This window comes from Narcine bancroftii, chromosome 14 (genome assembly GCF_036971445.1).
Source record: "Narcine bancroftii isolate sNarBan1 chromosome 14, sNarBan1.hap1, whole genome shotgun sequence".
In the NCBI taxonomy this organism is placed as follows: domain Eukaryota; kingdom Metazoa; phylum Chordata; class Chondrichthyes; order Torpediniformes; family Narcinidae; genus Narcine; species Narcine bancroftii.
Genome location: NC_091482.1, coordinates 23,235,738 through 23,263,298, shown reverse-complemented (window position 1 = coordinate 23,263,298; position 27,561 = coordinate 23,235,738). Strand labels below are relative to the sequence as shown.

The following is a 27,561-nucleotide window of genomic DNA, read 5'->3' as shown; positions in this document are numbered from 1 at the left end:
CATTTACAGGCACGTAGGCTGGTGCTATAAATTCTATGGGTCAATATTCCAAAAAAGTAAAAATTTTAAGCCATTCTGAACAGTAGTCTATTTGCAATTTATGTGCAGCACCTGACATCTATCAACTGCCATAAGGATTAGTGCAAAACCTTTTCAGCCAAGAATACACGAGCCCTAAAGAATCTAATTAACATTCATGATCATAAACCGTTGCACACATTATCTGTGCACACATAAACCTGTCATCATAATATCTGCTAAAGGTCTAATGGATAGGTTTCCTATCTTAAGTGCTCATCACAGACTTTTTCCAGGTTGCATTCACTCATAATTAATGGAGGATAAAAGTAATTGAATCCATATAAAATAAAACTGTGTGCTGTGATCTATATGAAGCTCTGGATATATGGTGGTAGTGACCTCTACCTGCTGCTGATCCTTCTCCAAAGGCTAGGATCACTTAATTAATCAATCGCAATGCAGCAAAGCCATTCCCCCCCCCCCCCCCCACCGTGGTTGCTGGAGATTTCGACGCAAGAAAGGTCAGAAGTTCAGGCTGTCGTGAAGATCTTTGGGAATTATTGAGATGTGGTTGCCTTGGTGAAATCTGAAAAGATTTGCCAGCGGCCGCCATTCTAGCTGATGCAAGGCCCAGATTTGCAGGTGCTTGCTGTGACTCCAGGAATGACTGACAGACAATCTGAACAGCAGGTTCTACCACTGGCCATTCCGCTGGCCAGTTATAAAACTCGTCGTATCCAGAATTCAAGCAAAAAAAATGAAGGAAAACAAATAAAATAACAAGTTTAAAATTGTAATGTTCTCTGAAGTAATAGAGAAGATGGGAGCAAATATTCAGCCAGGGGAGGGCCTTGGTGTGCTTTGCTCGTAGCAGCTGTTTGAATAAAGTGGTGTGAAACAGTAATAGTGTCACCCAGGATATTTCCTTATTCCTGCTTAGTAAGAGTTGCCCCGGTCAGAGGCTTTAGTTGTAAACTTGGGGAGGGGGGGGGGGGTGGGTAATTATCTATAAGTGTTATTATTTGTCTTTCAGGTAGCTCCGAGGAGGGGGAGGAACCTGCAGATGGTTAGATGTTTTTTGAGGAATGTGACTGAAAATGAAAAAAAAAATGCTTTAAGGTACATACATCATGCAAGTGAAGTTAGTTCAGTGTAAGTTTAGTAGAGTGTTTTTGTCTTTTAAACTGTTTATACTAACTGTGCATTAGTTAGTCGTTGGAAGTCTCAAGCAACCAGAAAATACACTTATCTGGCATCGACCCATCCCAGGTGCCAGATACCAGAGGTTTTACTGCATCTCCAGTTCCTTGCTGAGTTAGATTCACCACAGGATCTGAGATCCCATCTACGGCATTAGGAATTCCAAAGGGATTGTTCCGTTTGGGATGGTTGGGTCAGTTTTCCCACCTCTGCTTCTTCTGGGACACTGAGTAGGAGGAACAGGAAGAGACATGAAAACAGGGTAAAAGCCCAGGATTTTGGAAAGGATTCCCCCCTCCTCACAATGGGCAGGGGGTTGACATTACAGGTCAAAGATTAATGAAATCTTAAAGATTTACAGAATCGAAACAGGCTCTTCAGCCCAATGTGTCCATGCTGATGAAGCAGCTCCCATTTGCCTACCTTTGGTCCATGTCTAAATCGGGCCTCTGACGCATCTTCAATTCCACCTGGCCACTAATATATGTCAGAGTACTCATCTCAGCATTGGTTCCTGATGGACATCACTTCACACTTCCCTCCATTTGCCATTCATCTCTTTTTATTTAAAGACATACAGCACGGTAACAGGCCAAACCGGCCCTGCAAGTCTGTGCCACCCAATTTACACCCCATTAAGCTACACCCCAGTATGTTTCTGAAGGGTGGGAGGAAACCAGAGGGCCTGGGGTAAAAAAAAACACCCAGATACAGGGAGAACAAACAAACTCCTTACAGACAGTGTGGGATTTGAACCCAGGTCCAATCCAGTCCAATTGTTGGCGCTGTAAAGGCTAACCACTGTGTCAACCGTGCTGCCCAAATCTGATTTCATAACTTCACATCAATGTTGGTAACAGGTCCAGTGTCATTTCATCAAATATTGCTCGAAAATCCAAAATACTTTGCCACCTACATTATCCCCTTGAACCTTCTGCATGAACTTATTAAAGAATATTAAGGAGGTTATTGAAGGCTGCCTTTCATTAATTAACTCATCTTATTCTGAATGATGACTTATGTTCTCCCGGATCAACATCAGCTAACTGGCCTGTAATGACTGGACTTAACTTTCTTCCCAGTCTACTTTCACCATTCTGGGATAAAATACAGAATTCTGTGGGCACTGTTTCAGGGATCAATTAGAAAATAAAACAGGAAATGTGGTCCGTACTTAGATCACATCTATGGCCATAGAAACAAAGTTTCAGGTTGAAAGCCCTTCGGGAATGAAGCTCATAATCTGGAAGAAGATTGGAGGGAGAGGATGATGAAGGGCTCAAGCCCGAAACGTCGGTTATGTATCTTTACCTTTGCTACGTAAAGGACACTGTGCATTATTACTTCAACCATGTTGTCTGTAGATTTTTGTGACTTACTTTGAAGGAGAGGTGATGCTTCTGATCGATTAAAGCCAGTGTATTTATTGGAGATCATCAGTAAACCCAGTGATCTGGTCAGTCAGTGGATGGGGACAGTTGGAGAGTGAGAGCAAAGACTAAAAGAGAGTAGAGGTTGCAAAGTGCAGAGAGATAAGATATGACCTGTAGATCAGGCTGAGCATGTCCTCCTCTCCCAGAGAGAAGCTGAAAGGAAATAATAAGGCCAGCTGACATAATACGGATAAAAAAACACAGACAAATCAAGTTATCTGAAGTCGTAGAATTCAATATTGTCCAGAATATGAGGATGTGGTGCTGTTCTTCAGATTTGCATTGGGTCTTGTAACAATGCATAAGCCATACTCTGATAGGTCAGAATGGGAGTAGAATGGAGAATTAATGTGGCAGGCAGAGGGTCATCCCTGCTGACTAAACTGGTGCTCTATAAAGTGGCCACCCAATCTGCATTTAGTTTCTCAAATAATTTACTCTTTAAAAATATCTGTAATGTTAACTTCCTTTGGGAGGAATGAAACTACATCTTCATCAAATTAAAATTTCAATTTCCGAGAGGTCATTCAGCAGGAGTTGTCATTTATTGCATCAGTTGATCCTGAATGCCCCAACCCTTCTTTTCACCAAAGTGGATGGAACCAGTGGATACAGTATTTACCCCAGTTTATGCCAGCACTTGAGTTCATTGTTCACAATAATCTACGGATTTATGTGTTTAACTCCACGTGTTTAAAAATACTTATGACTTTTTCCGATTCACCCTGTAATAATGTTCATTCCACCTGCATTGAATTCGCCCATCGTTATTGAATGAAGATCTACCGGGACCAATGCCTGAAGAGGGTGCACAAAATCAGTGAACTGGTGCGGACTCGAAAGGCCAACATGGCCTGTTTCCGCTCCGTAAATGATTATATGGTTATATGGTTATATAGAGGAGACCACGCTGTAAATATTGAATACAGTGCATCAGATTGGGAGAAGGGCAAATGAATCACTGGTTTGCGTGGAAGGACGGCTAGATCTTTGAATGGTAAGAAGATGTGAAACGATAAGTGTGGCATCACTGGTGGTTGCAAGGTAGTGACTAGGGACCAGGAAATCGTGAAGGGAAATGTCTCAGTGAAATACTGTAAGAAGAGGGGAAAGATGTGCCTGGAGGTGAAATCTCTTTATAAAATGGCAGAAATTGCAGAGAATGGCCTGTTGAATGCAGAGGCTGGTGGGGTGGAAGGTGCCGACCATGGGAAGAATTTTTTTTTCCACGATGAAACTGCTGGGAAAAAGTTTTCAATAAATGCTTGTTTGATCTGTTGAAGAGTGCTGAGAAAAGACTGTCATTGTAATCGGGTTAATTGTACATCTTTTACTGGCAAAAGGACACAATGTTAATGGGAAACCAATTTCAAAGGTCAATTCAATTAAGAAAACTATCGCTGAATGAAATAATTTCACCAGAATTCAATTTAGATAAAATGTGTAACATTGTAACCTTTTGTTAAAAGTTCAGAAAATCTGAAATAACTCTTTGTTCTTCTTTCATTAAGAGTTTTTTTTTTAAATCACCATATTGTTATATTTAAAAAGTCCCTCAAATTATTTGATGAAATCTAAATAGGCTGCCCACAAAGATTAATTGGTGGGGCTGATAATTCTGTGGTCATAGTAACAAAACTTTTCAGACCATTGATGTCACAGATTTTAAGCTGGAACATAATGGAATGATTAAATATTAAAGAATTGAAATTTGTAAACACTATTATGGCAAAATCATTGATCCTTTTAGTCAGATGCTCCACAAACATTTTCTATCGCTCTCTGTACTATTCTGTAAAAAATATTGCAGTGATTTGCTGAGAGAAAAAAAAAACTGTCTACTTTATTATCATTTAAATTGTTAACCAAAATCTGCTGCTGAGGGGAAATGAAAAAGAATCACGTCTCCAATCTCTCACCAGTTTTGGGAACCTCATTGCTGAAGGAGACATTCCACCCAAATTGTCCACGCCAACTGAACCAGTCCCAGCATTTGGCCCATATCCTTTGAAACCTTTCCCATCCACGTTTGTATCAAAATGTGTCTATTGAATATTACCATTGTCCTTGTTTCTCCCACTTCCTCTGGCAGCTCATTCTACATACCCTCCCTGAGTGAAACAGCTTCCCCTCACCTTAAATCTATGTCCTCTCATTTTAAGGAAAAGGACTCAGACTATTTACTTTATCTACGCCCCTTCACCTAAATTTTGGCAGAAAGTACATGGCAGTGCTCACTTTCTCGACCTAACACAGAGCACCTTCACACTGATATCTCAGTCACTCTCAGCATCCCATGCACACGATCACGCCAGCCTGCTGACTTACAGCTTGGATCACAGTTTATTGCTCACGACTACATTCAGGAGGTCATGACTCCAATAATCTACAGAAGCAGGCAGACCTGCCACAAGGATCCGCAGCCACTGGAGGCTTCTGTCAGGTATGACAACTCATGGACTGAACTCACATGGACATAACAGCTTCCATTCTCAACAAACAAATATCTTTTTTTTAAAGAAAGGAATCGCATTCTCTCACAATGAACGCAGTGTAGAACAAAGAATGAACATTCACTAGTTTCCAGATTCTGGTAAAAACAGAACATAACTCTGTTGGTGCCTTAGAAACATAGAAACATCGAAACATAGAAGATAGGAGAAGGAATGCTATAGTGTACGGATACAGTGATACAGAGAGCAACACCTTGATTTGAGTGGCCTGGTTCCCGTCCACTCAATTCCAGCCATGTCTGTTCCATTGATGGGGTATACAGCTGCAAGCATCTTTCTGGTGGTTATTTCCTGGTTTTAGACATCTCTTGCAATGTATTTGATCTGAGCTCTTCACAGCTGCTTCCCACTTTTGAGAAGCAATCACTTCGCAAGGATGAATTTCATGACAAATGGTATCATAAATGCATCAGAGGTGTCAAGACCAGATGCTTTAGTGGGGGTTTTGTACTCCCTCAGTCTCTCTCTAGATCCTCGGCACTAATCCCTACCCTCATATTTTTGTTTGGAAAATAAACTTTATTCATTAAAAAATAGAAAAATACAAAAAAATGTGCATTGCTTTCTTGATATTCATTACGTCACCGAACTTCGCCCCTTCCTGTGTTGTAAGTAAACAACACCCTCTGGTAGCTAAACAGTGGTTGTTGTATTACATCGGTGTCTCTTCCAGGGTGGCTCATGAGGATTTAGTGTGTGAAATTCAACTAGAACTTTATACCAACAGTGTGTTTTATGGAACAATGTGACATGAACTCCAGCAATCCCAAGATGTTGCTTTCTTTTTAAATGACACGGTTCATTATCATGTGCATGTAGGTACTGTTGATATGTTCAGGTAGATGAGATGCCCTTCTTCTGTAAAAGATTCTATTTATGAGCCAACCAGAAATGGTAATTATTAAGAAAGAGCACCACCGATTTTGTCTTTATTCCCTATCTCTGAAACTGGTGCTAGAAAAAAAAACCACATGTATGTAGACTGACTGGATCACCAATTAAATTAATTATACTTAAAGCCAACATCCATTTCCTAAGTGGAAGCTTACAAAGGCACTAATGGCTTTGACAATCAAGCCAAAAATGCCTAGATAGCGGTCTCCATTCATAAATAGGTTCCCGGGCTGAAAACAGCTGATTAAGCCGCTCAATCACTTGTCCATGGGCACAGGGCACACACGTCAACGTTAAGGCTAAGGCTAAGTTCAGGGTACTGAACTTTAAGATCAGCCATGATCTCATTGAATGGCAGAGCAGGCTCGAAGGGTCGAATGACCTACTCCTGCTCCTATCTTCTATGTTTCTATGTTTCTAAGGCGCCAACAGAGTTATGTTCTGTTTTTACCAGAATCTGGAAACTTCCTTTCCTTTAGTGAATGTTAAGAGTTTGATTTTACTGTTAGACTAAAGTCTAAATGTCAGGTATACAGAACATGGATGTTAAAGTATATTAGAACCGGACCTCCTAGACATTTCTCCTAGACATTAACTCATTTGTATGCAAGAAATTAAATCTCTTCGAATTAACTTGTACATGTGAATACCTCTTTGATGTCAATCATTTCCATTTCTTTGGCAAAGACACAATAACATGTGTTAAACCAGGACTTGTAACAGTGAACCTCTAACGAATTTATAGAGATATGATTATCAATTTGTAACAGATATGCTGCCAGAAATTGCCTTAAATATGGTAGTTTCCCTGTTTTCTTTGAATGAGATTCGATATTGACAAGGATTATATTGTCTACCTGACATCAATATCACTCATTCCCGCTAGCATGACTTAATAAGTGTGTTTTGTATGCTCTATAACCCCTTTTAAACTGCAGCCCCTGGATAGCCCTCCTGGGACCTGGCTGCAATTACTGGGGCAAAGGTGCTGGAAGCATCTTTCAAATCGCCAACCCGGAAATTCAAGGGGGAGACCCACCCCCACAATGAAGTGCCACATACTCATCGAAGTACTGTTGGATGTTCAGAAGCTGGCTGCCAAGTGACACACACACACACACACACACACACACACACACACACGCAAGCAATGATGTCACCGGAGTAAGCAGTTGGCCATTTTCCTGTTCAAATCGCCTGTGGGCATGATCTAGATAAGGTTAACTGAGTTTCCTGACTACCTCTGAGGTAAGTCAGGGACGTGGTTGGATTCTGATGAGGTTGATCGAGTCAGAGCCATTCTAACTACCACGTAACTGGGGCGGTAATTGAGCAAATTGCCCGGTTGACCCTATTTGCATGGCAGTTTGAAAGGGCCTTATGTTTCTGATGCGTGTCTTTCTATCTTTACAGTGGCGTCTATCACACTTGTTCAGAAAACATGGCTTCCCCTCTACCGCCTTGAACTGAGCCCTCATTCGCATCTCGCTATGTCCCACTCATCTGCCCTGGCCCCTTTCTCACAGCCCTAAGATGCAAGAGGCTTCCCCTTGTCCTCGCAATACCATCCCACCAGCCTTTGCATCCAACATTTCTGCCAGCTGTAACATAATTAGACACAGCTTGCCCTCCTCTCCCCTTTCCACTTTCTGTCACGGTCACTCCCTCTGCATCTCCCTTGTCCACTCATCCCTTCCCGCTAAACGCTGCCCTGCTACTTACCCTTGTGACCGCAAGAGGTGTTCTACTTGCACCGACATCTCCTAGTAACTCAGCAGGTTACACGGCGTTCCTTACGGCAAAGGTACAAAACCAATGTTTCGGGCCTGAAGTAGAAGTGAAAAGCAGGCAGATGCCCATGTGTTAGAGTTCCCCCTATCCCTTTCGAGCTTTGTTTTCCCCCTTTGCCCTCCCACCCGTATCCACTTATGGCCTCTTGCCTGTGGGCTCTTGCTTCTCTCCCTGCCACTCCTCTGTTTTATTCAGGGATCTGCCTGCATCTTGCTCGATGAAGGGTTCAGACACAAAATATTGGTTGTGTATCTTTGCCATAAAGAACACCGCATGACCTGTGGAGTTTCTCCAGCACCTTTGTGTTCCAAGCTACAATCAGGTATCATTTATTTATCGCAATCAACACCATACAGCATTAAAACCAAGTTAGCATTCCTCTGACCCAGTACACAAAATGCCTAACAATACAATGCAATGGTCAATCAATTTTCAGAAACCAGACAATGGTACAAGGGGATAGGTTACAGCTAGAGGTTATAAAATGCTCTCCATTTTCAGGTGAAGAAGAATGTTCCCAAAGCCTAAGGTGCTGCTGTGGACTCTGTTTACGCAGCCTTCAATAGGTCGGGTTACCGACTATTTATGTAGTCAGGATAACGTGCACTATTTTGTAACCACGTAGGAATACACCCTTCTCACTGGAGTAACTGTAGTGCACCATTGTGGGGTGTATATATATGTGTGTGTGTGAACAGTATTCTGTGATGGTGGAAGACATCAGTAAGTAAACTCTTTTTTGTTATTTGAATCTTGAATCTCTAAGTTATTTAAGAAGCCTCCCAAGTAACACTGACCCTTCTACAGATGTTAAGTCCACCAGCGGTAGGGAATCCAACTACATCCAGTCATAAGTTCCCAAGGCCCGAGCCCTCCAGTGCCAGCCCTCCCGTAAGGCCCAGAAATCGCAGCCTCAAGTTCTCCATTTATCCACGTGGCCTAGGCATGTCTCCTCTGAGCTTGGCACGGCTCCGCAACACTTTTCGCACCGGACGCCATTTCTGACTCCACCGCTTTCTCCTCAGCCCGACAATAGTCACCTCTGACAACGCCCCGAAGATCTGAAGAACCGCTGGCCTCCAACGACGCACCGGCTCAGCCACGCCTGAAGCTCCATCAGGTGAGTTCCACAACTCAGCAGCATCTGCTCCCGCTCGGCGTGGTCCACTGGCAATACCCTGCAGTCCAATGTCCATTTTCATCTGATTAGAAGCCGTTCATGGTGCCAAACATTTAAGTTCTTGCAGAAACCATGATCAGGATTAGCCGCTGCAGGCAAGTCCACGCCGCCATTTTCAGAGCCGCCACAACGCAGTGTCTGCAGACTTTCTTTTTTAACTCCACTATTTAAAATTGAGACCTGGATAACCTGTACCCCATGTGGGCATATAGGCAATGAGTGCTTGGGATGTTGAGAGGGAGAAGTCAGGCAGCAGAGTGTGATAATTAATTTATAGTGAATACAATAAAAACTGGGCAAGGAGTGTGTTAGAATAGTTAATTGGAGAGATAACAATAGTGTGGATATGTCAATTTAGCCCTGGGATGGGCTTGAACATACATCCCCGTATGACTTTTGTGGCAAGTAGATTCATCACAAGTCAACTGAGAAATTTTTTTAAAAACTACTGGTCTCTCAGCCATTGCTCTGCACTCCTGGACGTGTTTGTGAATTGTGTATCTACCCAGAAAGATCTCAATATTAAAGCAGGGAGCCAAGACAAGTGTGCATTTCTCAAAGTCGAATTCACTTAGTACTTGACCAGAAGATCAATAAAATGCTACCATCTTTGTCAAATATTATTAAAGAAGCTGGGATCCACGCAGATGATGCTTTCTGCCCACCATCAATGTGCTTTGATGTTTTAATCAGCAAATTACACTGCAGATCAGGTGCTCTGCCCTTTCTGGGAATACTTTAGTCTCATATTAATGGATTTTGATTGCACAAAACGATCCCTTAAGCTGTGATAGTTTGCATTGATTTTTTTAAAAATCCCAACATCTGAACAGTAAGAATGGCACCGTAACCTGATGATGTGGTGCACTGCCAGCCAGCCATCATATGATCCTGTAATCTCAGCTCTCTTGCTACTTAAAGTTGGCTGCTACCTCACTGAGACTGCGTCTGGGAGAGAAACAGGAAATCATCCCAGGAGAAATGATGACAGGTTGAAATCCGATCACACGGAAATGTATTTGCATGCTTTCATCAGTTGCTCCATCAGTTGCACAAATCTTCAAGTGTTCAAAAAAATCTTGTTGAATCACCATGTGCTACAAGGAAAATAAACTCTGATCTCGCTCATTGCTGAATTGTTCAATGTTAGATTACATAATAATCAGCCTTATGCTAACAAGAGGTCCCTCTCATGATCTAAAACATACTTCAGAGAAGATCCAGTTGTGAATTTCTAGGAATTCGATATCCCTGCTCCCAGCAACAGTGTGCCGACCACTGATCTTGCTGCAAATGTCAAAATTTAAAGCCTTAGGGCTTCACTTTTTTGTGGTCCCTCCTAGAACTAAGTTAGGGTCGAGGAGATGATGAGCAGATAAGAGAGCGCTGGTGGTCAATGGTCAGGGACTGCTAGTCAAGCAAAGTGGGAAAAAGTGGGGGCACAATCTTTGAGCAAGTTGCGGCTGTTGTTCGGAGTTGGAGAGGGTGTAGGGGGATGATGCTACTGTGAAGATCAGAGCCTTGGTCACGAGAAGTTCAGAAATCAGGTATGGAGTTGTGGACCTTGGCTGTTCAATGAGTGAAGAGCAAGTTTGGGGGTGGTTGGGCGCAATCGGGGCTCAGGACAGGCAAGAGCTCATTGGCAGGGGAGGAGGGTTGTGGTTAAACTGAAGGATCCCACCTTACTGTGGACCTGCTTGGGTGGTCACACCATTTTACTCCAGCATTATGTGGGATGGTTGGCTCTGAGACAATTTGGTTTGATTTCCTCTGCAGTATTCCAAGCCAAGTAATTTAATTCCTTGTGCTGTGCTGTTCACTTCTCAGTTGTCAAACCACGGTCCTGTAAGAAATGCCAGTTCCAATGCTTCTGCCTGGCATTTTAAAGGCTTCAGCCCCCACCTCTTTTCAGACAGCGATATCCACTCTTACTTCACTCTGAGTCAAAAGCTTTTCCCTAATATGTCTCTAATCCTTTCAGCTATTGCATTAAATATATGTACCCTAATTAATGGAGATTAGTTTTCATCTTTACCCTGGCATGACGTCTCACACAGGCAACTGCAGATGCTATTATCTGGAGTTAAATACAATCTGCTGGAAGAACTCAGTGGGTCAAGCAGTGTTGGTAGGTGAGTAAGCAAAAGAAAAGAGAAAAAAAAAGAATGTTGCAGCTCCATCCTTGTCCCACATGGTCTCCAGCTCCGTTGTTAGGTCTCCCACTTTGGGCCGGACTGACTGATATGTAGCATTCAAGAAATGCGGGATTCACCTTTATTCCCAATGGTTCTCCCTCTGCATCCAAAGCTCGACCATCTCCGTCATGTGTCGATACCTTCTTGCTCCTCTTTCCATCCCACAGCTCCAGGCTTAATTTTCCTATTTGTGCTGTGAACTGAAATTCTGCTTCCTCTGTTAATTTTACACCCTTTGATTAAAATTGCCCTTAGTTTTCTTTTTTCCCAGAGGAACAATGAATAAACATTATTAGCTTATCACCTGTGGTCCAGCTGTAGTTACAAGGGTTCATTCTCAGCAGCACCTAAAGTACAGAAAAAATTTCAGTGCTATATCACCTTGAACTTGCGAAGAATTGACTTCATATTGTTGGAACGACACATTAGATTGATTAAGTAATCCGTTTAGTGATGTCGTCAGGATTTTGTTCAGTGCTGACCAATGGTTGCAATCATTTCGACAGTGACGGATTACAAGATAAATATTTATTTCAGATCAGTTCAAACATTCCCCAGAAGTAGCTTTAAAATTGTATGGCAGAAGACCAACAAATTATCTTTTATGAAGCCTATTACACAATTGAAAGTATGGCAACTACGTAAGACAACAGAATCATAGAGAGACAGACAGACATATATAGATAACTAACACACACACACACACACACACACAGGGGTCTATATTTCACAGATACGAACAAGATGGAGTATGTCTATAGAAGGACAAGTTTTAAAATCTGAGCTGAACAAAGAGGTGTTGGTGTGCAGTTAAGCAGGCCATTATTTCTTAGCATGCAGACGTCACTGTCACATTTGCTACTGTGCCACTGAATTGCTGTCTTGAATGGATGAAGCCCTTGCAGTGAAACGACTCCCACAGTACTATTATAAAGGATGACAGTGGAAGCAGCAAAGAAAAAGCACCCACATGAAGCCTTTGATTTATATTCTTATGGGAAGAGAATGCATCAACATGGAAGCTTTGTTGAATTTGTACAGACATCTTGGACCACAAGTGGAGAGCTATATGCAATTTGACCGTTCCATTTTGAGCTTAATGGGAAAAAAAACAATAGAATTGTGCACAGTAGAATCAAAATGAAGAGTAGTTATGTTATTAAGAAACAGCTAAAAAACTGCTTTGCTGGTTTAGAGTCAATACACAAAAGTGCTGGAGAAACTTTTCAGGTCCCATGGCACCCACAGCAGGCAAATATATATAACTAATGTTTGGAGCCTGAGCCCTTCGTGAAGGCATGACAAAACATATATTTGCCTCCTATGGATGCTGCAGGGCTTGTTGTGTTTCTCTGGCACATTAACTACAATCCCAGCATCAGAAGACTTCCTTGTTTCACTTGTGCTGGCTTAATGCAATGGTCTGATAAATTCTTCGGGATAATGCACGTTAAATTTTGCTAACTTGTTTTCATGGGTTGGCAAGATGGTAATGAAATTATACAACTGTTACTCACAGGTTAGTTAGAAGAAACATTATTTCAGGCACACAATAGCTGGATGGGGAAATTATTTGGTGAAGTCCAGTTTTGAAGCAGTCCATAAATAATTCGAAAACTGCAAAGAGGTGGCAGATGAAACACAATGTTGGAACGTGCACTCTGGTAGAAGAAATAGACGGGCAGACTATTATTTAGATGGGGAGAGCATTCAAAATTCTGAGGTTCAAAGGGACTTGGGAATCCTCGTGCAGGGTACCCTAAAAGTTGACCACCAGGTTGAGTCGGTGGTGAAGAAGGCAAATGCACTGTTGGCATTTATGTCTAAAGGGGTAGCAGACAAGAGCAGGGATGTAATGTTGAGACTCTTTAAAGCAGTGGTGAGACCTCACTTGGAGTATTTGAGAAAAGTTGTGCTGCTATTAGAGTTGATTCAGAGAAAATTTACTAGAATGATACTAGGAATGAAAGGATTAGTATAATGAGGAATGATTGTCAGTTCTTGGTCTGTACTTGTTGAAGTACAGAAGGATAAGAGGACCTCATCGAGGTACTTTGAATGCTGAAATGTCTGGTCAGAATATATGTGGCAAGGATGATTCCCATGGTAGGGGAGTCTATGACATGAGGGCATAATTTCAAGATAAAAGGATGTCAATTTAAAACAGAGATGTGGAAAAATGTCTTTAGTCAGAGGGTTGTGAGTTTACGGAACGTTGTCACATGCGCCTGTGGAAGCCAGGTCGTTGGGTATTTAAGGCAGAGATTGACAGGTATTTGATTAGTTAGGGCATCGAGGATGATGGGGAGAAAGCAGGGAGTGGGGCTGAAGGGTGGATGGATCAGCTCATGATTAGAATGGTAGAGCAGATTCAATGCTCCTACGTCTTGTGATCTTGATGAGAAAGGATGCAGGAAATAAGCAGGGGAAACAGGACGGCTCCAATAGTAAAACATGCCAGTGCAGACTTGATGGACCATATGGCCTGGTTCTGTGGTGTAGCATTTGGAACCGGAAGCCGAATGCTATTGGAGCCGCAGCAAGATCTCGAGAGAGTTCTGGGGCAAAGTCACACTTAGTATTGGGATGGAATGCCCTCTAGAACGATAAACTCAGTCAAATCACAAACAACAAAGTTTAAAAAAAAAATCAAGAGCCGACTTAACAGCCCAGCTCGGCAGAATATAAAGAAGAGAATGACTGACCTTTATCCCCAGTTCGATGTTCTCCCCACCATAAACATCCATTCCAGGGTCCAGCAGGCCGATTTCACCAAAAAACAATCTATTCACCACAAACGAGCATCCGATCATAGCAGGAGTCCTGAAAAAGAGTGTAAGATTTATTGAGAAAAGTTAGCAGCGTTACACCGGAAAATGACAGCGTGGGGCTTGAGAGGGAGCCCCTCAAACCCTGGGTTCAGGCCCTCCCTTCTACCTGGCGAGTGAATATGCTCGATCCTGCTTCTCATCTCCAGAATATTCCTGCCCAACTTGTGGAAAGAGCAAAATTTGAGTTCCCAGTCTGAAACAACCCCCAGGTACCGAAATTAGATCCAGTAAACATGCAGGTCACTGTTTACAGTGGGCCCAAGGCCATCTGTACAGTGTGTCATTCTGTACTTTCAATGACTGACTGCCATTCTGTACTCTGATAACATATGCATGGCAATAAATTAATCCGATAGTATAGAAAAGCAATTTTAGGATGTACCTCATATTGTGAGCAGCCTGCCAGCTTTCTCATTTCCAACTCCCTGGCAAAACTGTGATTTTTTGTTTCAATTGGATTGAAATCAAGAATCTGAATGGCTAGTAATTCCTTGTTACCTTTATTGGCATTGAAAAAGCAACGAACGCCACCTTAATGCAGGTTAGAGCAGTGCAATCTACAGCTGAGCAAATCACCATGATGCTGGGTTTTCCTGTGAAATGCCACACCCCTTTTCAGTGCGGTGGTACACCAATGCCGTGTCGCTAGTTTTCCACAGCAGCGGGCGCTCAACAAAGCAGCCTGCTGGACCCTGGAATGGATGTTTATGGTGGGGAGAACATCAAACTGGGGATCAAGATCAGTCACTCTCTTCTTTATATTCTGCCGAGCTGGGCTGTCAACAAATCCTTAAAGCAACATAACAACAGACAATTAGATCACCCAGTGGCATTACTACTGGTGGAAGATGGCGGGAGTGGGGGGAGGTGGCGGGGGGGGGGGGGTGGGGGGGGGAAGGAAGAAGAGTGTAGAGCGCGTTGAAAGAACCAAAAACTTGTTGATCCAAACCAAGGCTTTTATTAACTAAAAGACTGGAGCGTATCACATGTCGGTCGACCAGTCCAGAATGACCTGGTCTGGCTAGGAGCAATCCTTTTAGACCTGCCAGTAGGTGTGGCTACACTCCCAGCCAATCACAGTCATCCTACACTACCATCTGTAAATATACACATTGGGGATAGAATCTGTACTATCACAAAGAGCCAGGTGGTAAGAGAGGGTTCCTGCAAAGATCAGAGGGATCTGGACAGGCTGGTGAAGATCCGTGCTCATTGATGGTCTGTCCTTTGTCCCAGGGAGACATGGAGATTCTCCTTGGTTACAATGAGGCGCATCTGGCAAGGAGTGGCCAAGGAGACGTCCTTAATGAATAAGCGCATATGTGTGGAAACTTCCCACATCTGAATTCAGGGGAAGCTTGCAATTGTAGCAAATGCCTGTGCTTGCATGAAGTATTTTGCCTCTAATGTTGGAGTTTGGATGCTCCCCTCATTGATAGAGAGTGCTTAAAACAGATATAAGTAACCACAATGCAAATTGATCCCCTGGGAACACTGTTCAGATAGCATCTGAAATCATAGATCTCAGTGATAACTAAAAATGTGGCGTGAGTGTTTCCCTTACAGTTATTACATGTTGAAAGAATGAGAAGTCTGTAGGACATGATTGTTCCGGAAGTGCACAAGTATTATCATTTTCCAGATCAGTAGGATTGAAAAATCTAACTCTTAGCATTGAATTATTGTTCATGACATTAGGGGATGCTTCACACTATAAAAAAAGATGCTGGGATAAACTATTTTTTACAGAAATGCCAGATGTCAGATTTCTGATGTGCTTGAAAGTCCCAGTCGCAATATTACTCCACACTGGTTGAAGTACACTTCTAACTGCCTTTGGGAGATATGCAAAGAAGCTTCTGGGCCAAGTTGCTTGAAGCCAATCAAGTGATGTCCAGTGAAGTAGTACATTTGGAATGGTCACTTATGGAAGTGACAAGTAGGGATTACAGTCTTTTAAAAAGGTACCACCATTCAGGAAGGGGAAATTTGACAAGAATCAACTTTGGCAACTCGCCACCCAAAAGAGCTACACAGGCTTAGTCACTGAATATCCCCAAGACAGAGATTGATAGGTTTGGATGTTAATGGAATCAAAGGATATGGAGCAATACCTGAGAGGGACTGTTATATAATCAGGATAATGTGAATCATTTTGTAACTGCTTAAGAATACACCCTTCTCACTGTAGTAATTGTAGTATTGTATATGAGTGTGTGTGAACAGTTTGTTGAGATGGTGGAAGGCATCAGTAAGTAAAGTCTCTACTGTTATTTGAATCTTGCATCTCAAAGTTATATACGAAGCCTCCCAAGTAACAGGGACACTGAGGTAAAAAGCGAGTTGGCTAGCAGAGCAGGTACAAAAGGAATACCTGTTTGTATTTTTGATATTCATTGTTCTTATGAGTCAATCTGTTCCAGTCAGTTACAACAATCTTGCAAATGCAGTGGCATTAAAAGCCCCCAGTTTAAATGTTAACCACCTTGCTAGCTTAATTGACTTGCAAAGCATTTTTTACATTCCATCCACTAGGCTAGAAAACCTAGTGCATCAATTCAAACAGAGAATTTGAGAAAAGAAAGACATGAATCTTTATGGTCACATCATGTTCAAGGATTTCTTTCAGAGGAAAGGAAGGAGAAAAGTTCAGACTTCAGTTTCTTAAAACAATAAAATTATATAATCTGGTTTGATGGAGTGGGGAACAGTGCTTGAGGAGACAGACCTGTTGACAGTATCAGCTCACATGGAAGACAAGTTGGGTAATCGATCATTTTCATGGGAATAGGTTCACCGGGGGTTCAGAAGAGACATGATGAGGGGGCATGAAGGGGTCATGGTGAAGGGGCACGAAGGGAGAGGAGTAAAACTAGAAAAAATCTGAGTTTAGGGCAAGCAGAACAGGTGAAATTTCCTCCCAATGGACTAAGGGAAGGGAAGAGTAAAAAAAAATGCTTGACCAAAATGCTTCACTCGGCAACAAAGAAGTCCATAAACTAATTGCACCTGCAAGGGGACAAACAAAATGGCTGCATGGGCAACAGTGAAATATTTTTTCCAATGAGTTTGCAAATTTTCCTTAAAAGTATTTAGGAAGTAACAGCTATCTCTAACTAGTCCCTTTACAATAATTATAACCTCTGATGCAAGTGTAAAGTCTATCAGATCATCAGCCAGTATGGAAATTGTTATTCATTGTAAATAAAAAAAAGATTGGAGACGGTGTCTCATACTGACTGTGAACATTTATAGGTTAAAGCTTAAGTTATTGAAAACTGGGAACCAAAATACACCATGTTAATAAGTGCCGACATTTGTTAGAAATATTCACCACTTTTCTATTTTGTTTCAAAGCAAATTACTTTTTGAAAAATCGCAAGGGTTTCATTTTTAAAGGTGCCCACTTCTTTGAATAAACACAAAATGCACACAAAAAAACAGCTCACCCCCCCCCCCCTCCACCCGTGCATAAACCACATTATTAATGTGTCAAAAGGCAGTAGGATCTTAGACAGTCTCACATGGAAATCAGTAACTGCTGAGGAGCTTTTGAAAAGAATGGCAAAGATGAGCCCAGCTGAATATGTTTATGCATATTATAGCTCAGTTTCTCCTGGTGCCTCTTGATATTCCTTTTAATGTTAAAAGCACTTGAGATCAATCTGGGCTTGCCATCTTTCGTCAAAGACTCCATCACAGGCTGCCCTCATGCTGCTTTAATGCACAGCACAGGGCAATGTCCGCAGGACATTCACTGGGATTCCTCGTGGGGTGACCTCGCTATTTCAAGAGCGTGACAATTAGGGGTTGGCGAATGTGCCTTTCCCTGGCGCTGTCGATAATTGGGTGGCTTCTGCCTTCGAGATCTAACCCAGGGATTAAAATTATTTCAATGGTAGTCTATGGTTATAGGATGAAAGAATAAGATGGCAGGATGTTTGTTCCACCTGAACATGGTTTTCATTTCTTCACACCAGCCACTTAATTCTATGGTTCTTGCATGTAATAATGAGTTTCCCAAACAGTTATTTAATAAATCCATATGGGGCATGTTTTTTTAGACATAAATACAGGACAGTAACAGGGCCCATGAGCTGGTGTGGTCCAATTAACCCACTCAGCCTACGACCCCCCCCCCCCCCACCCCAGTGGGAGAAAAACTTGAGCACCCAGAGGAAACTCACACAGACATGAGGAGAATGTACAAACTTCTTACAAACAGCACAGGGACCGAACCAATAGCTACTACTGTAACAGGGTCGTGCTAACCGCTACGCTAAATGTTAAAATGATGGAAACTCAACTTCTGGCGACACCAAATCCACACTGACCACCACGCACCCATTAACACTGACTCCACATTAATTCTATTTTATTCTTCCCACATTCCCATAAAATTCACCCAGATCCTACTACAGGTGCTCCTCAACTTACAATGGGATTGTGTTCCGACGAAAAAAATCATGTCTAAAAAGAATACAGATTACCTTGTTTAACACTGACAGCCCCTTATCATTCCCAACACTGATCCCATTGCCCCTCTCTCCCCTGACAGCACTGTATCAGTCCCCACACTGATCCCACTGCACTGCTCCCTTCACAGCTTTTCATTATTCCCAACACTGATCCCACAGCCCTGCTCTCTGCCAACAACACTCTATCAGTCCCCACTCTGATTCCACTGTCCTGCTCTTTCCATGACAGCGCTGTATCAGTCCCCACACTGATCCCATGGACCCACTCTCTCCCCACAACTCTTTATCATTCCCAACATTGATCACACTGCCCCCCGCCCCCCACCCACAGCAAGTTTTCTGACTGAACTAAAAGTGATTGACCAAGGAGGCCACCAAGAAGTCATCATAGAGGAATTATCAATGTTTATTGTAAAAATCAACGAGCTTGCGATGACCTTACTTTAACGTATAACACAAAAGTAAATAATGGCAGTCACGCTATTGTACCATCTTAACTTTGAAAAATTGTAAGTCGGACCATCGTAAGTAGGGGAGAACCTGTGTTCATCTCCACACCAAAGGCAAATTACTGTGGTCAATGAACCTACCAGCCCACATGTGAGAGGTCACTTTTGCACCCAGAGGGCATCATGTGGTCACAGGGTGAACAAGCAAGTTCAATATACTCCACTCTGGAGGCCAGGAGAGAATTTATGTAACTGGAGTTCTGAGGGAGCAGCTCTGCTAGATACATGAGTGGACTTCCTCCCACTTGTGGTCCAACAGGTAGGTGTCATTATCCACACTCCATGACACAAGCTATTTTGAAGCTCCCTGATTGTTGTGGGAAGCTAGCGGGAAATAAATTGGTTCAGCCTAGGTGCTGAGAATTAGACTCATACAAAGTGGCAGAAAACACTGGACAACAACTTTTTTCAAAAGGTTTGTTTCCTGAAAAAAAATGGGAATTATGATAGAGAACAAACTGAACACAAAGATGATTTCAGATTTGCTGTATCACATAGGAAGTCGGAGAAACATCAAATGAACTTTTATTGAATTTAGCTTAATGATGCTCACACATTGCATTAATTCAACTGACCTAAAAATGTTTTGCCGCTGATTTTCATTTGTCCTCAGTATCTGATATTTCTTGTGTCATTTTCCAACCATATTTGGCCAGCATTGATGGATTCCAGTTGCCCTGATACCACTTTTCCATGGTCAAATGTCCTGGTGAAACCTTTCACCATATTCGTCACCGACTGCACCAGGATCGGCGGGAAAGAAGTCAGGTGCAAATTCAGAAAATGAATTTTCAATGGCATGGTTTTGGATGCTTGATGCATGTTGTCAATCAGATGAATGTAGTTAGGTGCTCTGTGGTTGCCAAAAAAATTCTCAGCAACATCTTTAAATGCCTTCCAAGCATGTTCAAGCCGAAGATAATATCTGAATACTGAGTGCATGCCCAGGCATCCTTGGACTGATCAAACAGCTTGTTTTGTGGGCAATGTACTAGTTGAATTAAAATATGACAAGAAATCACAAAAAATAGGTCATATCTAAAAAAATTATGTGACAGGGGGGAAAAAAAAGGTAATTTTCATGATCAAGAGCCCAAAATCCATTATTACCCAAAAGTCTTCAGGAAGAAAAGTCTTCATTGTCCAGTGGAATCCATCGCACAGATTTTTTCTTTTAATGGCCCACATTTGGGAGCCCTTCTCCACTTTGGAATGTAGCTATTGGTTGTAAAAAGGAAACTATCGATTCCTGTGCTCAAAGGTGATGAACCAATAACACTGAGGCAATAAATACTTAAAGCCTTGTGGATGCTGTCGTGGAAGATAGGGCTGTGGAATCAGTGTTGGGAATAATGAAAAGCTGTGGGGAGGGAGCAGTGCAGTGGGATCAGTGTGGGGATTGATACAGCGCTGTCAGGGGAGAGTGGGATAAGTGTTGGGAATGATAAAGAGTTGTGGGGAGAGAATGAGACAGTGGGATCAGTGTGGGGACTGATACAGCGCTGTCATGGGAAGAGCAGGACAGTGGAATCAGAGTGGGGACTGATAGAGTGTTGTTGGCGGAGAGTAGGGCTGTGGGATCAGTGTTGGGAATGATAAAGAGTTGTGGGGAGAGAGTGGGACAGTGGAATCAGAGTGGGGACTGATAGAGAGTTGTTGGTGGAGAGCAGGGCTGTGGGATCAGTGTGGGGACTGATACAGCGCTGTCAGGGGAGAGTGGGGCAGTGGAATCAGAGTGGGGACTGATAGAGAGTTGTTGGCGGAGAGCAGGGCTGTGGGATCAGCGTGGGGACTGATACAGCGCTATCAGGGGAGAGTGGGGCAGTGGGATCAGTATTGGGAATGATAAAGGGCTGTCAGTGTTAAACAAGGTAACCTGTATTATTTTTAGACATGATTTTTTTTCAATGGAACACAATCCCATTGTAAGTTGAGGAGCACCTGTAGTAGAATCTGGGTGAAGTTTATGGGAATGTGGGAAGAATATAAATAGGGTACCTTCTAGGCAGCTTCATTCATGGATGGCTGATCTGAGCAAGAATGTTTTCTCATATCATTCACTTCATCCAAACTGTATGGATCACAACCTTGATTTTCAGATCAATTAAATTGTAATATTTCTGGCCAGGTGCATACTCATCTCCCAGAACTGATTTTAAACTCCTCTGGCCTTAGATGCTCCTCCATTGCTACACATCCTATTTATGAATGTTAATTGCAGAGCCATCGATCCTTTGGGGTCCATGTTTTCAATTTACAAATTCTCCTCTCCACTCCCTACACAGGAACACATTTTACCATGGTGCCCATTAAACATTTTGCCCAGATTTTTCTATGTCACTTTATGGAACATATTCCAAGAATGCAAGCCTTTTATAAATGGTTATATTGCATCTTGGCATAAACTTCATTGTATTATATATAAACTTAATTATATTTAATTCAGGTGATAATAATATTATATTGCTGGATCCAATATTAGTTGCTCAACTTTTGTTCTTGCTTTCCAGTCCCATTTCAGATTCACTTCTGGCCATTCTTCTTGCTATCCATTCCACAAGATGATGATGGTTTCTTTCAGTCGGTTTGTGCGATTTGATACGAGGACACCCCACTCCTCAGAAAGGAACAGCGTGTGCATAAATAGATTTAGGTAAGTAGGGGGTTGCACAGGTCTAGACCCACCCTCTCGACACCCTCTCCCAGATCCAGCGGCATGGCGAGGTCCAAAATGGCTGGGCCAAGTTCTGTTGCAGTGAATGACCAGACCAAGCTTCGATGCCAGGGATACCCTTTCCGTGCCTCATGGCACGTGATTTGCTAGATGGCTGTTGACCCGACGAAAGGGTATGTCCGCCCTTCGACAGGTCTTGTTTTTCATCCTGCAGGATGCCTAGCCCACCCTCCGCACCAGGCAAGGTTGGTGGCAGAGCCGGTTTGGTCACTGAGCACTATAAAACCGGTCCAACTGTACACAGAGTTCCTATGGATTATTGAGCTCATGAGTTATCCCGTTAACACATTCAAATTAAGTTAGTGAAACCTAAACCAAAGAGGGAATCATTTCCAAATTACATGACAAAAGAGTACACAACATAAATAGAGTAAGTCTACAGGAAGAAATTAAAGCTATGTACACAAAGGATAAAATATGAATGGCTCTCTAAGCATCCATAATGTAACATTCTTCATTGCGTTTCATTTTATTCTTTCGTCTTTGAATGAAGTCACAGAAAAGCTCAATGGGATTGGGAATTATTTGATTTTAAACTCTCTTATTCTCCAGAAGCTTATCAAATCCCAGAGCTGCTTCCCTATCCCAACAGTGGTCACAAAGCGCACATTCCCTCAAGCAACAAAGCGACCAATAAGTTGCTTTTTTGATGAAACTGTGGTTTCAAAACTGAACGTTTGGTGAACCCTTCACTGTGCTTCATCCCGCGGTCATCCTCACATCCATGCCAACTGCCACAAGGTGCAGACAGCTTCTTCATCTTGCAGACCGTCCAAAGAAGAGGTTTCCCTCAATGCTTCAGTGTGCGTCAGTTTAGCCTCCACATTTGTCAATGGTGTGGGGCTTAAAAAAGAGAAGCCTTTTAGATTAAAATATCAAGATTCCTACTGTCTTGGGAAAAAGTAAAGGAACCATTGAATAAAGAGTTTATCTGAGCAGATTAGATTTCAGCAAGAAAATGGAATAAAGTGGAGGAGGTATTTTATGAGTGTTTCTCACAGAGTTTAAGATAACTATTGCTGACAGCTCACGTGAAAACCATGTTGGAACAGAATATCTAAAAAAAACCTGACCCACAGATGAAAAGAACCCTTCTTTTTTATTCTGCTTGGGACCAGTTGATTCACATGGTGAGCCTTTAAACCTCAGGCAATTTAATAAAGCTTGTGTGGAGACATTTTAAGGCAGAATAGCTAATCCCTAAATCCATGATCATCCTCTCTAAGATCTGGCTGTCCTTCTTAACCAATTATCATTAATAATTTACCACAATTACCTCCTTCCATTCTTGATTAGATTAATCTTTACCTTTGTTAAAATGTCAATTACTAAAGCCTTTATTCTCAAATTTTTATAGACAAATTGTTTTGTAACATATAACCTCAGAGAAATCTACCCTCTAATTGTGATGAAATCGACATTCTTGCAGACTCTCGATTCTTAGAGGTGACCTTATCCTGACCTTCCCGAAGACTGCAATATTGAAATACTTACACCCTCGGTCACCTTGCACTTTACAAAAACACCGAAGGTATGTCTCAAAGAGGAAGCTCTTTTATAACCAATATAAAATCAAGGCAGCTGCAACATTATGAAGCCCGTGTCGGTATGTTGTGAAATGATTTTGAATAGAGCAATATTTTAATCGAAGGAACTAGATTTTTGCATGTCTTATCATTTCTGAGCCAGATACAGAGTGTGGAATGTGGGTTAATTGGAAGCTTGTCTTCAAAGAGTTTGAACCTCATATTAAAATGAACACCAACAATAACCCATTTGAAAGGAATAGATTAGGAATGATGTTAGTATCCAAAAAATAAAACCATCAAGACTTGGATTTCCCTGTGAATTGTCAGTTTTAATTTCAATCAGGAATATACATGCTTGGAATCAATTGAATCACCAAAACAAACAATGATTGATCTACAACCATGAAAGAGCTCAGGGATCAATTTCCTTTACATCGACATTGCTTAGTTGGTGGGCCAACAATTAAAATGCCTGAATTAGTTCTGGAATAGTCATTAGTTATACCCCTTACGTGTAGAATTACAGAGGAAAAAATAATTCTTGCAAAAGAAATTAATTATGCATAAAAATGAGTAGTAATTGATAATATGTGTTTAAAAATGCATGGTCATCTAAGCCATGTCTTGATACTGCATGTAGAGACCTTCCAGAGGGAGTCAGAGAAAATGATACATATAACTGTGCGTTGGAAAGAAAATTTAAATATTATTGGACAATGTGAAGAATTTTACTTTGAACTTTTGCTCATGAGAAATAAACTGGATGAATGGAAGTATTTTAGAAAATAATGTGGAGCGATTTGATTAGTTCATTAATTGTTTCATCTTCAGTACCAAATTTAAATAAATTCTGACCAAATGTGATCCTCAACTTGAAACTAGGTTCTGTCGCCGAGATTCAAATCATTTCAAAAGAAATTCTGAAGCTTTTGAAAGATATAAATTCAAATTTTCCACTTCTGACTTTGAAATCGTAACCAAAGGATACACTGAGACTGAATAATTTCTCATTAACTCCACGAAGAATTATTTTTAACTCGTTTATAGCATGACTACTGGCCAAACAGATTTTGAAGTTGACAGTCCTGTGGTCATTGTTCTGATGCAAATCTATAAAATAATGCTCTTCCTAACCAAAGTAATACAGATTAGGTAACATCCCAATTAAATGTGGTGAGAACACCGCTATAAGCGATTCATATTAATTTATGCATGTAATTTAAATGTCACTCTCCATCAACTTGCTTCACTCTTCTGAAGAATTTAACCTGTGTTTATTGGGAGAAGTTGCATCACTTGCTATATTCCCTCTGCTCATTGAAAAAATAAATAAAAATACATATCATTACAATATATTGTGGTTCTTGTTGCAGGAAAATATTAAATCACTCAGACTATAGAGAACTGATAAAACATGCATCTTTTTGAAATTCGGAGGCAAGAGTGATTTTGCTTTGTCAGAGTGCAGCGTCAAGGAGGCTTGGTATAAGTGGCCAATGAGAATCAAGGTAAAAACATCGATGACTGGAGTCATCCCTCACACAGACTCAGGATATCTCTGCAGTCTCAAAACATTCTCCAAGATATAACTATTTTCAAATTCCTCATCAATGACCTTCTTTCCATCATAAGGTCAGTGGTGGGATGCTCATCATGTTCAATTCCATTTGCAACTACTCAGCAAATGAAGCAATCCATCCTTGTATTCTGCAAGACCTAGACTATATTCAGGTATGGGTTGACAAGGGACATGACAAATAACACGTGAAGTACAGGAGTGCCAGGCAAGAACCATCTGCAGCAGTAAACCTCATCCTTGACATTCAACAGCATCGTTGAGTTCCCTACCATCTACACCCTGAGGGTCACCACTGGCCACACTGTAATCAATACTAACCCAGGCTTCTCTGAAAGCAACTCCCAAACTCATGACTCCCAAAACCAAGAATGGCAAACACATAAATGCTTGCCTGAATGTTTCTAAGTCACACATCACCCTAACTTAATATTTCCTCATTACTTGATCGATGTAAGTCTTTGAATTTCTTCCCTAAACCATTGTGGGAGTAACTTCACCAGAAGGACTGAAATGGTTCAAGAAGAAATCTCCTCATCATCTTAGTAAAACAATTAAGAATGGGCAATAAATGTTGACTTTGCCAATAATGCCTAGGTCCTGAAAAATTGGATTGGAGTGATTTAGAAATACAAACTTTGTTAAATTTTTAAAAACCTTTTTTTTGAATAAATTTGATATAGAATTGTTATGCATTTCTTGATTGGAGGGAGCTGTTATTCTAATTAGAACGTACCATTTCCTCCACTGGCTCCATTGGATCACCTTCTGGAAAATGTTCCTTATCACATCAAACATCGATTTTTCCATAATCACCTCTGTCCTTTCTAATTCTCCTGCTTTCACAAGAAATCTCTGTGTAATTGCTCATTGCCATGATCATTCCAAAATTCAATTTCTACATATCACATTCATTAGGGAACATTAACGAACAAGCTCTACGATATTATTAGTACCTCGCTTCAGATTTTTAGCTGTTTTCTTTCCACTTTCTCATTAAATTATAATTGAATTTAGCCTTTCGAGTCTTCAGAGATAATTTTGCATCAAAAGGCAGTTTGTGTACAAGCACAATCCCTTGTGTGTCATTTGTCACCTATTGCTACCATTTTTCACTTTCAGTTGGACATTTGCATGCAGATGTAGCTTGGTTCCTGCCAATTCCACTTGCAGATTCTACAAAGTAGATGCTGTCTGTCTTCATCTGCCTGGTTCAGCATCTAGGTACTGACTGGACAGATCAACAGTTCTCTCCACTTTATGTACAATTGGTGATGCCTCGTCACTCTGGCTTGTCCTAGTATAACTACTTGTTGATGTCTGTGACTAAACACGCATCAAATCTTACACATAATTGAGAATCTTCTACCATGTCGATACACAGAGAGCTTAAAACCTTGTAAACGTCCTGTTTCTCAACATTCCTGATAGAGGTGGAAATGGTGTCGATGCCCATTCTCCACAGGTTCTCTCCCAGTTCAATATCATACAGACTTGCTCTTTGACAACCTTTCTTTGATGAGTTGCTTTGCTTTACTATTTTGCACCACTAGGATGCCAAGAATATACATCCTTCTTGCTTTCAGCTCTCATTGTAAGAGTTTCTGATCCTGTAATAATCGGTCCTACTTTGTAAAACTAAATATCTCAGGTTTTTGCGGCATCAGATGCTTTGCTGGAAGAAATTGACTTTCTTGGTCTCTTGCGCGGCATTGTTTTATGGACGTACATTCTCACATAATGAACAGTTTCACAATAGTTTAAGATCTATTTCCACACATTCTGATCATATACCCGAGGCTGCCATTTTAACCAACAGCTATTTTATGCTCCCAGTGCTGTCAGGATTAAGGTTTTAACTATCACATCAGATGTGATTGTGGAAAGTTTATTGTTGTTTTAATGCTCGTTTAATTACTGCATTCATTGAATCACCATATTGACTTCAGCATCTTTCACGATATCATCCTTCTCTGTTGGCACCATCAGAAACGCTTTTATCCCAATGCAAACAAACCACTTGAATTTAACAACTGGACACATCATATCTTGCTTCCCCCCCTCCCCCCCCCCCACCACAAAAACTGCTCATTGCATGAAGCATTCACCTAGCAGCACTGTTTTCCCTCCCAGTGTCTGGTCCCACACCTGCCAATATTCACTCGGATTTACCCACCGCAATTCTCAGCAAAGCCATGAGTACCTCAAATCATCAATGTGATTGCCAGGAAAATCTTCAGGTTTTACTCAAATTGTTTTTCTTTTCAAACAATCTGTTCTTGTTTTCTTTGCATGAAATTTTATCTTCACATCCTCTTTGCCAATTTGCAGCAGGCGTCCTGGTTCTTATTCCAACTGCAAGCAAGTGCCAGGAATTGATTAAGGAACACATCTTCTTGGGCGCCTCCTTTGGATCTAAAACACACCAGTCCTCATTGAAAAGGTGGAGCAGGTTCGATGGGCTAAATGGCCTAATTCTGTTCCTATGTCTTATAATGGTATCAAGGTTGATGCTTTTCACTCTGGTTCTGTGGTCTTCATGCGATGGGTTATGTCGTATATTTTATGGTTAGTCATGGTGGAACAAATGTAAAAAGGAGATGAATTTTTGTCAAGAGTTGAATTTGAGAAGAAGTTTCTACAGTTCCCCCTGATTGGTTAGGGCAAAAGCACCATG

The 27,561-nt window shown here is 41.5% G+C and overlaps 1 protein-coding gene across 1 annotated transcript in view; it reads right to left on the bottom strand.

Annotated features, from left to right (window-relative positions):
- Positions 1–27,561, bottom strand: part of galnt17 (polypeptide N-acetylgalactosaminyltransferase 17) — a 309,637-nt gene that overhangs the window by 101,712 nt on the left and 180,364 nt on the right. Inside the window, exon 6 of the mRNA XM_069912162.1 lies at positions 13,933–14,050. Within this exon, the coding sequence (XP_069768263.1) occupies positions 13,933–14,050 (118 nt within the window). The remainder of the gene's footprint in view (positions 1–13,932; positions 14,051–27,561) is intronic.